Source organism: Paroedura picta, chromosome 16 (assembly GCF_049243985.1).
Source record: "Paroedura picta isolate Pp20150507F chromosome 16, Ppicta_v3.0, whole genome shotgun sequence".
In the NCBI taxonomy this organism is placed as follows: domain Eukaryota; kingdom Metazoa; phylum Chordata; class Lepidosauria; order Squamata; family Gekkonidae; genus Paroedura; species Paroedura picta.
In genome coordinates, this window is record NC_135384.1 from 4,075,413 (window position 1) to 4,085,286 (window position 9,874).

Sequence of the window (9,874 nt, forward strand, 5' to 3'; positions counted from 1 at the left end):
TCCTTTCCTCCAGAATTATAATTTTTTTCCTGTTGTGAATTCTAATAGGATAAAAAGTCCCATGGAAATAGAAGAGCCAAATCTATATAATTGTGATTTTTTAAAAGTGTATTTTTAAAATACACTTTAAAAGTGTATTTATTTCAAAATATTGTGTGCCACTTTTCCAACCAAGTAGGTACCCAAGGTTACAATATTAAAAACATTAAACAGAATATCAAATACTGAAACAATAATAAAGTTCTTTGCCTTCTAAAGGAAGACAGAAATGGATGGGTGGGTAGATTGGTGGGTGGATAGAGAGAGATGAAACTCCTTATTGAGGGACTTCTGAGGGACTCAGCCTCTCCCATCAAGCCTCTCTTATATTGACACCTGTCAAGCCTCCATCTTAAGCAGGGCCTCCAAATGACATGAGTGAATGGGAGAAGGAGGTTCAGAAGATATGGTGCAGAGGTAGCTGAGCCCAAGTCTACTTACAGTCATGATACTTCTCATCCCAGAAAGGAAGTATTGCTTGGTATTCAATATTGGATAGGGCCATCCTACAAACACTTCTAAAAAACGAAGCCCCTCTGAACAGCCTTGAACAGGCTTTTGAGTAGAACTTCTTTGAATTCTCCTGTAAATGGAAGATGGTGGGTCATGTGGTCCATTAAGATCTTATTTGAGGGTTTTTTTTCCTAGCATGGGAGGGGCATACAATTCACCCGAAGAAAGATGGCCTGACAAAAGGATTATGACACTGGTATGTGTTTGAAGGTGTGGTATACAGGAAATGGAAAGGTAAATCAAGGATTAAGTTTCTTTCCTCAAAACATGTCTTCCCTATTTTAAGAATGAATTGAAGGCTTTGTGGCACATATCCACCATGTTCTCCAATTCACTGGGAAGAAGAACTTGCTATTGTTACAGATTTCCTGTTATGGTGCTACCATCTAACTCAGGCTTTCCCAACCAGTGTTTAATGAAACCTTGGGGTCTCTCGGCAGCTCTGGGAGGGTTTCTTGAATGGTTGGGAGTTAGTTAATTTTTAATGTATTTTTAAATAATCTGTTAAAATTTATTGGATGGTTGGGCCATATAGGGTCTTGTAGATGCATCCCCCCCACACCCCAAATGAACAATAATGGATCTGGAGGGGTGGGAAGAGCAGGGGCCCAGGTGGGCAGGTACACAGCTATGCTTCCCAAGCATATTCTGCAGGATCGCACCATTTCTGGGATTTCTCAAAACCTTTAGAATGTTTCAGGGGGTTCTCAATGGTAAAAAAAATGGATAAAGTCTGATCTAATGTGAGAACTGACATTATGATTGTATCAGCAACTGGAGCGAAAAGGATCTAGGAATCTTAGTAGACAATACATTGAACATGAGTCAGCAGTGTGACTCAGTGGCTTAAAAGGCAAATGGGATTTTGGGCTGTATCAAATGGAGTATCTTGTCCAGATCGCAGGAGGTGATGGTACTGCTGTACTCTGCTCTGGTTCGGCCTCACTTGGAGAACTGTGTTCAGTTTTGGGCATCCCAGTTGAAGAGGGATCTATGTTTCCCAACCACTTGCTGCAATATTGTGCCACTTCTAGGGTTTCCTGAAGCCTGGAGAATGTTTCAGGGTTTTCACAATGGTAAAAAGGCTGAGAAAAACTGAATCAGACAGAAAATTTCTCTGAATACTGTAATGGGAAATGATTAACATCAAAAGAGTATTCCAGAAATTTCAATTATTATTATCCCCTAAGGGATACTTTCCAAATAAGATTTTTAGGATGGACAATACTATAATGATGTCATTGTGAGTCTTCTTTACCAATATTAGTAAGGTTAAAAAATACATTAAAGAGCAAGATACAGAATGAAGCTTTTATTCATGAATTATTTCTCCTTATTAATTGTGCCTTGCTGTTCAGCTCTGGCCTGAACAACATGATGTAGCATTTGGGTGCAAAAATGAATCCCAATAAACCAGCACTAGATGCTAAAATGGAGAAGATCTCCACGGCCACCATGATTTTCCCTTTAGTACTTAGGTAGGTGGGAACAAAGGACAGCCAAACACTGCAAAAGACTAACATGCTGAAGGTGATAAATTTGGCTTCGTTGAAACTGTCTGGCAACTTTCTCGCTAGAAAAGCCACCAAGAAGCTGACAATGGCCAGGAAGCCCATATAACTCAAAACAAAGTAGAACATAGCATCTGAGCCCTCATTACATTCTAGTATGATTCTCCCTTTCATGGAATGCATGTCCACATCTGGGAACGGAGGGGATGTATCTAACCAACAACTGCAAATACATGCCTGAACAAAAGTGCAGGAAATTACAGTTGAATTTGCTATTCTCTTCCCGACCCATTTTCTCATGCTCGATCCCGGTTTGGTGGCCATGAACGCCAGAACGACAGTGATGGTTTTGGCTAACACACTAGAAACAGCCACAGAAAATATAATGCCAAAGGCTGTTTGTCGAAGCAGGCAGGTGAACTTTCCGGGTCTCCCAATGAAAAGCAAGGAGCATAGGAAGCAAAGTTGAAGGGAGAGGAGAAGAATGTAGGTGATGCCCCGGTTGTTAGCTTTGACGATTGGCGTGTGCTGGTGGTACACAAACGTTCCAAGTACAAGTGTTGTGATTAGGAAGAAAGAGACAGCCAGTGTAACCAAAGTGACTCCTATTGGGTCTCTGTAAGAGAGGTAGCTTACAATTTTGGAAATGCATTTAGTATGATCCTCATTGGGATAGAGCTCTTCTGCACATTTGACACAGGCGTCCATATCTAGAGAAAGGAAAACATTAAAATAGTTTTAGATGCTGACCAACTTCCGAGGACAAAGTACTCCCATAATTTGAAGTTCCCGCTTGTGTTCCCTTAATATTTTAAATGAGTTTATAAATGTCTCTTAAGAAGTCTCAAAGTGGTCTTCGGCGAAAGAGACCTTTCTCAGATGTCACTTCATCCATTATCTTCTCCATTGGAGGCAATAGGCCCACTGTTGGGTGCAGATGGACAAACTCTAACGGAGGATGTTGGCATTCCACAAGTTATTCTATATGCCCAGTGGCTTACAATCACCTTCCTTTCCTCTCCCCACAACAGACACCCTGTGAGGTAGGTGAGACTGAGAGAGCCCTGATATTACTGTTTGGTCAGAACTGCACTATCAGGGCTGTGACGAGCCCAAGGTCACCCCTCTGGCTGCATGTAGAGGAGTGGGGAATCTAAACCTGGCTCTTAACTACTGCACCACGCTGGGTGAATGCAATTATTAATTACAAATCGAGTGGCATACATATTTATATGCTTGTTTAAGCTATTATTTTTTTGTCAGTTGTCTTTTTCAGCATGCCACATCAAATGAACTTTGCTACAAGCTGACTTTTGGAGGGGCTTGTTGGGGAGTTCAGGAGAAACGTATAGTCATGAATCTTGTTTTCAAGAAGAAAAGGTTTTTTTTCTTCCTCCCAAGGTCCCATATGTTGCGTACCATCCTTATATTAGTTTTGCTAAATAGACGAGGGAAATGGTTCATATCATTGAGCATTATATCTCTAACCCTTTTGGTAGGACATCATCCCTTCTGGGCACGGATCACAATCGTAGCAGCAAAATTTTTTGTCCTCCTTTTTTGTCTTGCTGAAGCCAGGATAGCATTCATCGTTGCACATAGAATTAGGAATCACCTGTCCATACACAGAAAAGGTGATTTGACCAACACAAGAATCACGGCATAGGAAAGCAATTGACAGGTTAAGCAAGGTTTTATTATATGGCCGATATGCATACATTTTAAATAGTTCTTGACCTTGTTGTTCGGCTTGTTACATGCTGGCAGCACCTGCTGGCTGCCAGCGTTACCCACCCTAGCTCCAAACTCAGATGGTGTCATTGTCTGTCCCCATGGCATGACTCTGGTATTTCTGGGATGTTGGCCTTCCCAAAAAATTGACATTTTTAAAAGACAAACAAAAAAAAATACAGGGTTTTAATGTTTGATTTTTTTCACGTATATTTTATGCGGCAATCCAAATCGTGCAACTTTTTAAATTTATGGACTCGTACAAGTGCTTTTCTCTGTTACCTGATTAAAATTTCTGTGCCACACAATCTGATCATCATCAAGGGTTAGCTCTTGCCCTGGAGGAGCTTGAGGGTCCAGCCTTCCCACCTTCACTCTCTTGAAAGAGCCGTTCAGGAAAGTGATCCAGTTGGTGAGATCAAAACTGGAAATTAGTGTGCCATTTTCATCAAAATGTACATGCTCTCCAGCAGTGTTGTTGAATGAAACCCTCTTTAAGAAGCGATGGAGCTAGGTTGAAAGAGAAATGGATGAACAAGAAAGTGGTACTTGAAATATGCATTTATTTAGCCTTGGTTCATATCTTATTCTTGTCTTCCATTGTCTACTTGTAAGTGGAAATTCAGTTCAGACCAAAATTGTGTCATATCCTTACTTTTGATTAATGTATCATGATATATAGTAAAATATGACCAAACAAAAGGTGGGAACAATTTCCTACGATTCCCGATGGAACTTGAAATATGTTTATTCAACAAAAGAATACCCAAATGCAGCCCATGTTCTGGTGCAGTTGCCTGACAGGAGGAACAGGATACTGAGAAGGCTTTGGTACCCTCTACCAGGGAAATGGTCCATCCTGATGGTCATTATAAAACAGAATTCTTTCTAGTGTGAGATAATTACCTGCCAGGGATGGACTTCATGAATTTCCTGCCTCTCCTTTTCTTCTGATCGTCTATTTTTGGATCTGGATAGGTGCATGCTATGCAAAGCATGCACCACAGCGTAGACAGCATTGTAGATATTATAGCTATGACCAGTCATGTTCATTTCAAAGAGAGTCCTAGGAAGGCTCTCCAACTTCTCCTTCCCTGTGCAAGGTGCCTCACTTCCCATGTGCCCATCCAAAGGTTGCAATGAACAGCTGAACGCCCTTTCCCAGAATACTTGGATGAAACCGTCTCTTTTGGACCAGGAGGGCCTTATCCCTTGCAGGAATCGTCGAAACCCGGGTGGCTGATGGGAGTGAACGGAGAAAGATAAGGCACCGTGCAGAGTTTGTACATTGTCATCTGGATCGATGGACATGGTTTCGAAGTTCCATTGAGACGTCACAATCCACACTTTGCTCAAAGGTGGCTGGGACAGAATCATTCCTGTGACATGCAGCAACTTTCTCATGATATGCATGGGCCCAGGATCACCAAGCGCAAGGTAGACATTGGCTCTGCTCTTCACGATCTGCAGATAACTATCCTGTAGCCTTAATACCAACAGTAGGACTTCTTCTTGATAATCCCTCTTGGGTGCTTTCAGGATGAAGGAATAGCAGATTTTGTTCTGGGAAAGCAAAGGCACGACCGTCTGCAAAAACATTTCCCCGCTGTAATCATCCATCACGATCAGACCAATCCATGTCCACTTGAAATGATGGAATAAGCGGACTATTCCCAAGTATTCATAGGCTTCGTTGGGGACCATCTGATAGATGGAAGGGAGTTGTACTCTGGCCTCCTGCTCAGGAGAAAATGATCCAAAAGGAAGCTGAAAAGAAATATATATACACATATGGATTTCACAGCTGGACTACCACAGGAGGACCTTGAACTGTGTTTTATGTTAAGGGCATGAAGGGGATGTGGGAGGGTGTGCTATAACCTCATCAGATATCAGATGCTAAGCAAGGTCCTTGCTTGGAAGGGGTAAGAAGACCATTTATGCACTGGGAACTTCACTGCCCAACCTCCCATGCAGGAGCACAGATTGGGGGCGGATGAAGTGCACTGGGCCAAATACTCCTACATGTGGGTGCAGGAAGAGGTGGGGCAACCTGTCACGACTAAAACTCCAGCCTGCAGCCCGGCATGAAACCTCCAGTGCATAAATGGTCTATAAGAAGGCAATAGAGAGCCAACATGTTGTAGTGGTTAAAGAGTGGCGTACTCTTATCTGAGTTTGATTCCCCATTCCTCCTCCACATGAAGCCAGCTTGGGGGGCTTTGGATCATCCCGAGTTCTCTCAGAGCTCTCTCAGCCTCCCCTCCCTCACAGGATGCCTGTAATGGGGAGAGGGAGGGAAAGCGATGGTAAGCCACTTTGCGACTCCTTCTGATAGTGAAAAGTGGGATATAAAAACCAACCCTTCTTCTTCACTTGCCTTGAAAGCTCCACAAATCAGTTGCAAGTTGACAGCACACACATAGATTTGCAAAACTTTTTACATCCGCCCTTGCATGTGGCCTACCTGTGGAATATTGTAGGTGGTTAATATGGTGGCTACGTTGCCCGTTGTTTCTGGGGCAAATCCTCCGAGAACAGATAGGAGATTGTTTTTTCTATCACATTTGAAATTGGGGAGAAAGGGCATGGAAAGGAGGGCCAAGGTCGACTTGTAATCCAACTTTGGCATGTAGTAACCGCCGAGGACATGGGAACCCAGAGTGATGTTTGGCAAAAGCTTGGGATTCTCATTGATCTCTGTGATAGCAAATGCCAAAGCCAGGATGTGTTGATAATGCTTTACAATGGAGCTGCAACGAGAAGGAGATGTAATTTTATACGGTGGCGCCAACTTGTGCCATTTATCATAGTTGGGTTTTCAAGTATTTGACCTAGACAAGGCACTTTCCCCCCATTTACCAACCACTGCATTTGTGCATGGCTTCAAGATTAAGGTATTCTAACAGTATAACATAAAAGCATAGAGTTGGAAGGTGCCTCCAGACTCATCTAGACCAACCCCCTGCAGAATTATTTACCATGGAGGGGGTTAAATCCATACAGTTATCCTACATAGGAAAAAAAATATATAGTCCCGTTTCTCTGGAAGGAAAAAAGAAAACCTCAAAACATGTGCAAAAATTCTGGTATGCGGATTGTTGTTAGACGAACAGTTTGGTGAGGTTGAATGACATTCAGGTGTGTGGGACTAGATGAAATTTCTAGTGAACCTAACCTACAGTGGGCAATGATTTCTAAAGATGGACAAACTTCCCTCTTGAATTTACAATGTGAAGCAGCATCAGCATCAGCATCAGCTTTATTTACAGTCATGAACCATCCAATAAAATATCATAAAAGTACAGATCAAAGCCAAACGGTTATAAAGTGAGGGAGAATAAACGTATTAACTATAATGTACGTGTTCCAATGTGAAGCAGCAATGTTAATACAGGAGAAAAGCAGAATGGTTGATTTTTATCATGGATTTTCATTGGTTTATTGTGCAATCAATTCTGCTTTCCAATCCTATCTCACAGAGACCTAAGCACATGTCCCAAAGGATAATTTTAAGGTTCATTCATCTCATTGCAATAAACTCCTTATTGATCCAGATTCTGTAAAAGAAGACATTTTGAAACTCATGTGAGGCCGAGAGAGCTCTGACAGGACTGCTTGGTCACCCAGATGGCTGCATGTGGAGGAGCAGGGAATCAAACCCAGTTGGCCAGAATAGAAGCCACCCCTCTTAACCGCTACACCACACTGACCAACCCAAAGTTCTGTGCTGGTGAACAGGAAACCTGAATGTACAAAAATGCTATCTAAAAAGAGGATTGTACAAGGCTTCTTCCTGTACTAATAGGCATTACGACGGGACAAATCAAACAGGCAATCTTCTAGTGTATTATATAACATGTGATAATTAACAGTAAAATAACAGAACATTCTTACCCTCATCCTTGACTGTATTTCTGTGAGGAGTGAATCTGCTCTTCTGGCTTATATAATAAATGGCAACTGTATAGCTTGGTGAGGGGGACTCATACTGTTAGCAAATGGATTACAGGGTCCTAGGGACAGCAAGTATCTCCCCTTTTACCAATTTGCCTTTATAAAAGCATGAGTAGCTCACACAGTCCTTATGGAATCAAGATTAATGACTAGATCTGGAGTCAAGGTACTCTGTGAACCCCGACAAGATCTTTTATGAAGCAGAGACATCACAGCAGCGTAGATGTCAATGTACGGTGCAATTTGAAATATTGTTGAGGGCACAACAATGGAAGGAAACTGGATGGGGAGGCCAAAGGTACAGTATGTTTGAAGAAAACGTGTGGTTTGGGGCAAAAAAAGTCCAACAAGTAGCTTTCTACCAACAACTTCATAGAAATGCCCAGCTTGGTAGACCTCACTTAGGTTTGCGCACACAAACATCCTTGGCAATATAATATAAAGGGAGGTGTAAACCCAAACGTTAAGAAAACCAGTGTCTCCCAGGTAGCGATTTTCCATAATGAAACTGACCGCCACCTCCCTGTCCTTCTTGATTACTTGGTGTCCGAACATCCCAAAAAGAAGGTAATTTTTCTTACATGGGGTCATCAGCCAAACTCTCTTGGGGCCGTTCCGTGAAAGAGAGAGTGTCGTGAAAGAAGATGATGTGGGAGGTGATCATTCCAATGATCAGGTCACCAGGCTGATAGAAGGAGTGAGGAATAGGAATGGGGTCTTCGGGCAGAATGCAATGCATCGGACGGGTCTTGCATATGGGGGAGCAAAACAACAGCAGGAGCAAGGCCACAGTCAGCAACATCTCGGCACGAGTGTTGTCCCTTGGAGTTTACTCTCTGGTTGTTGTTTGAAAACCTCTGGTTTATCAGGGTGGAGGGATGGAGTCCCTTTGTCTTCTTGGGAAGAAAAGGCTGGTTAGCTTTATTAAGAAAACATACCAGCCAAAATGCTTTGCTTCATAATTTAGAAGCCAAGAATATCAATGACTTTGGGCAAAAGTGGGAAGAAAGTGTGTGACAACAGAGGAGACTGATCCATGACCTGTAGGAAGAGACTTGCTACATATTTGTACAAAAATTTTAAAAAGCAGAACAGGACAGGACAGGAAAGGAAAGGAAAGACCTCTCTCTTTGTGTATTAAGAAGGTTAAAGAATCAGCTTGAAGAACCTCTAAAACATAAAGGGGAAAGTATCAAGCACAGGACCAGCAGAGACCTGCCTATACCCTGATCCACTTTGAGATAATAGGAGGGTTTTTAATAGAATTTTTAAGCTGCAGAGGGAATTGGTCTTGCCAGTGGCCTATGGAGAACAATAAGTATGACAATGATAGGGGAGCATGTAAACTCCCCATTGGTTCACAGATGATGAAATAATTTGGAAAAGTATTTTTCTCTGCAATCCAGTTCATTTGTTTTTCTTCTCCTGGAGCATTATCAGAAAGTGGCCAGCTATATCTCTTAATGGGAGATTGTATCTGTCTAGAACCTATGTATATTTTACTTGGGTGATTGATTGACTGTTGGTTGACTGAATGATTGATTGGTTGATGGCTACATAAGCAGAATCACTAATGCTACCCTCACATAAGAGGCTTAACACATTATATCAGGGCTCTCTCAGCCTCACCCACCTCACAGGGTGTCTGTTGGGGAGAGGAAAGGGAAGGTGAATGTAAGCCGCTTTGAGACTCCTTCGGGTACAGAAAAGCGGCATATAAGAACCAACTCTTCTTCTTCTTCTTCAAACATATTCAAATATAATGGACTGGGCTTGAGATATTTTAGAAAGGAATAGAGTTCCCTTGCTGGACAGATACTTATCCTGGATGCTTTAGGTTGATCCTGCATTGAGCATTGAGTTGGACTAGATGGCCTGTATGGTCCTTTCCAATTCCATTTAGCTGGAGTCAATATTATGCCTGTTGTAGTCCAAATCTAATGTATAGAAGCTCATTATACACTAACAAGCTAACCAGGCTTTTATTCAACTGGTTTTTATTGTCATCATCCGTAGGATATTGCATAGTGTGGTGGTGAAATTAAAGAAGCCACTCCACAAGATGAAGGAGGACACATAGAATATCAAGGGTTTTAAAAAAATTATTCCAAGAAGCCTGAGTT

The 9,874-nt window shown here is 42.0% G+C and overlaps 1 protein-coding gene across 1 annotated transcript; it reads right to left on the minus strand.

Annotated features, from left to right (window-relative positions):
• Positions 1-1,868: 1,868 nt before the first annotated feature.
• Positions 1,869-8,553, minus strand: LOC143826575 (vomeronasal type-2 receptor 26-like). Its single transcript, XM_077315411.1, has 6 exons — positions 8,333-8,553; positions 6,262-6,547; positions 4,701-5,561; positions 4,077-4,304; positions 3,552-3,678; positions 1,869-2,773 (listed from the first exon to the last, which is right to left on the minus strand). Exons 1-6 carry the CDS (start codon positions 8,551-8,553, stop codon positions 1,869-1,871), a joined length of 2,628 nt encoding a protein of 875 aa, XP_077171526.1.
• Between the last annotated feature and the right edge of the window lie 1,321 nt (positions 8,554-9,874).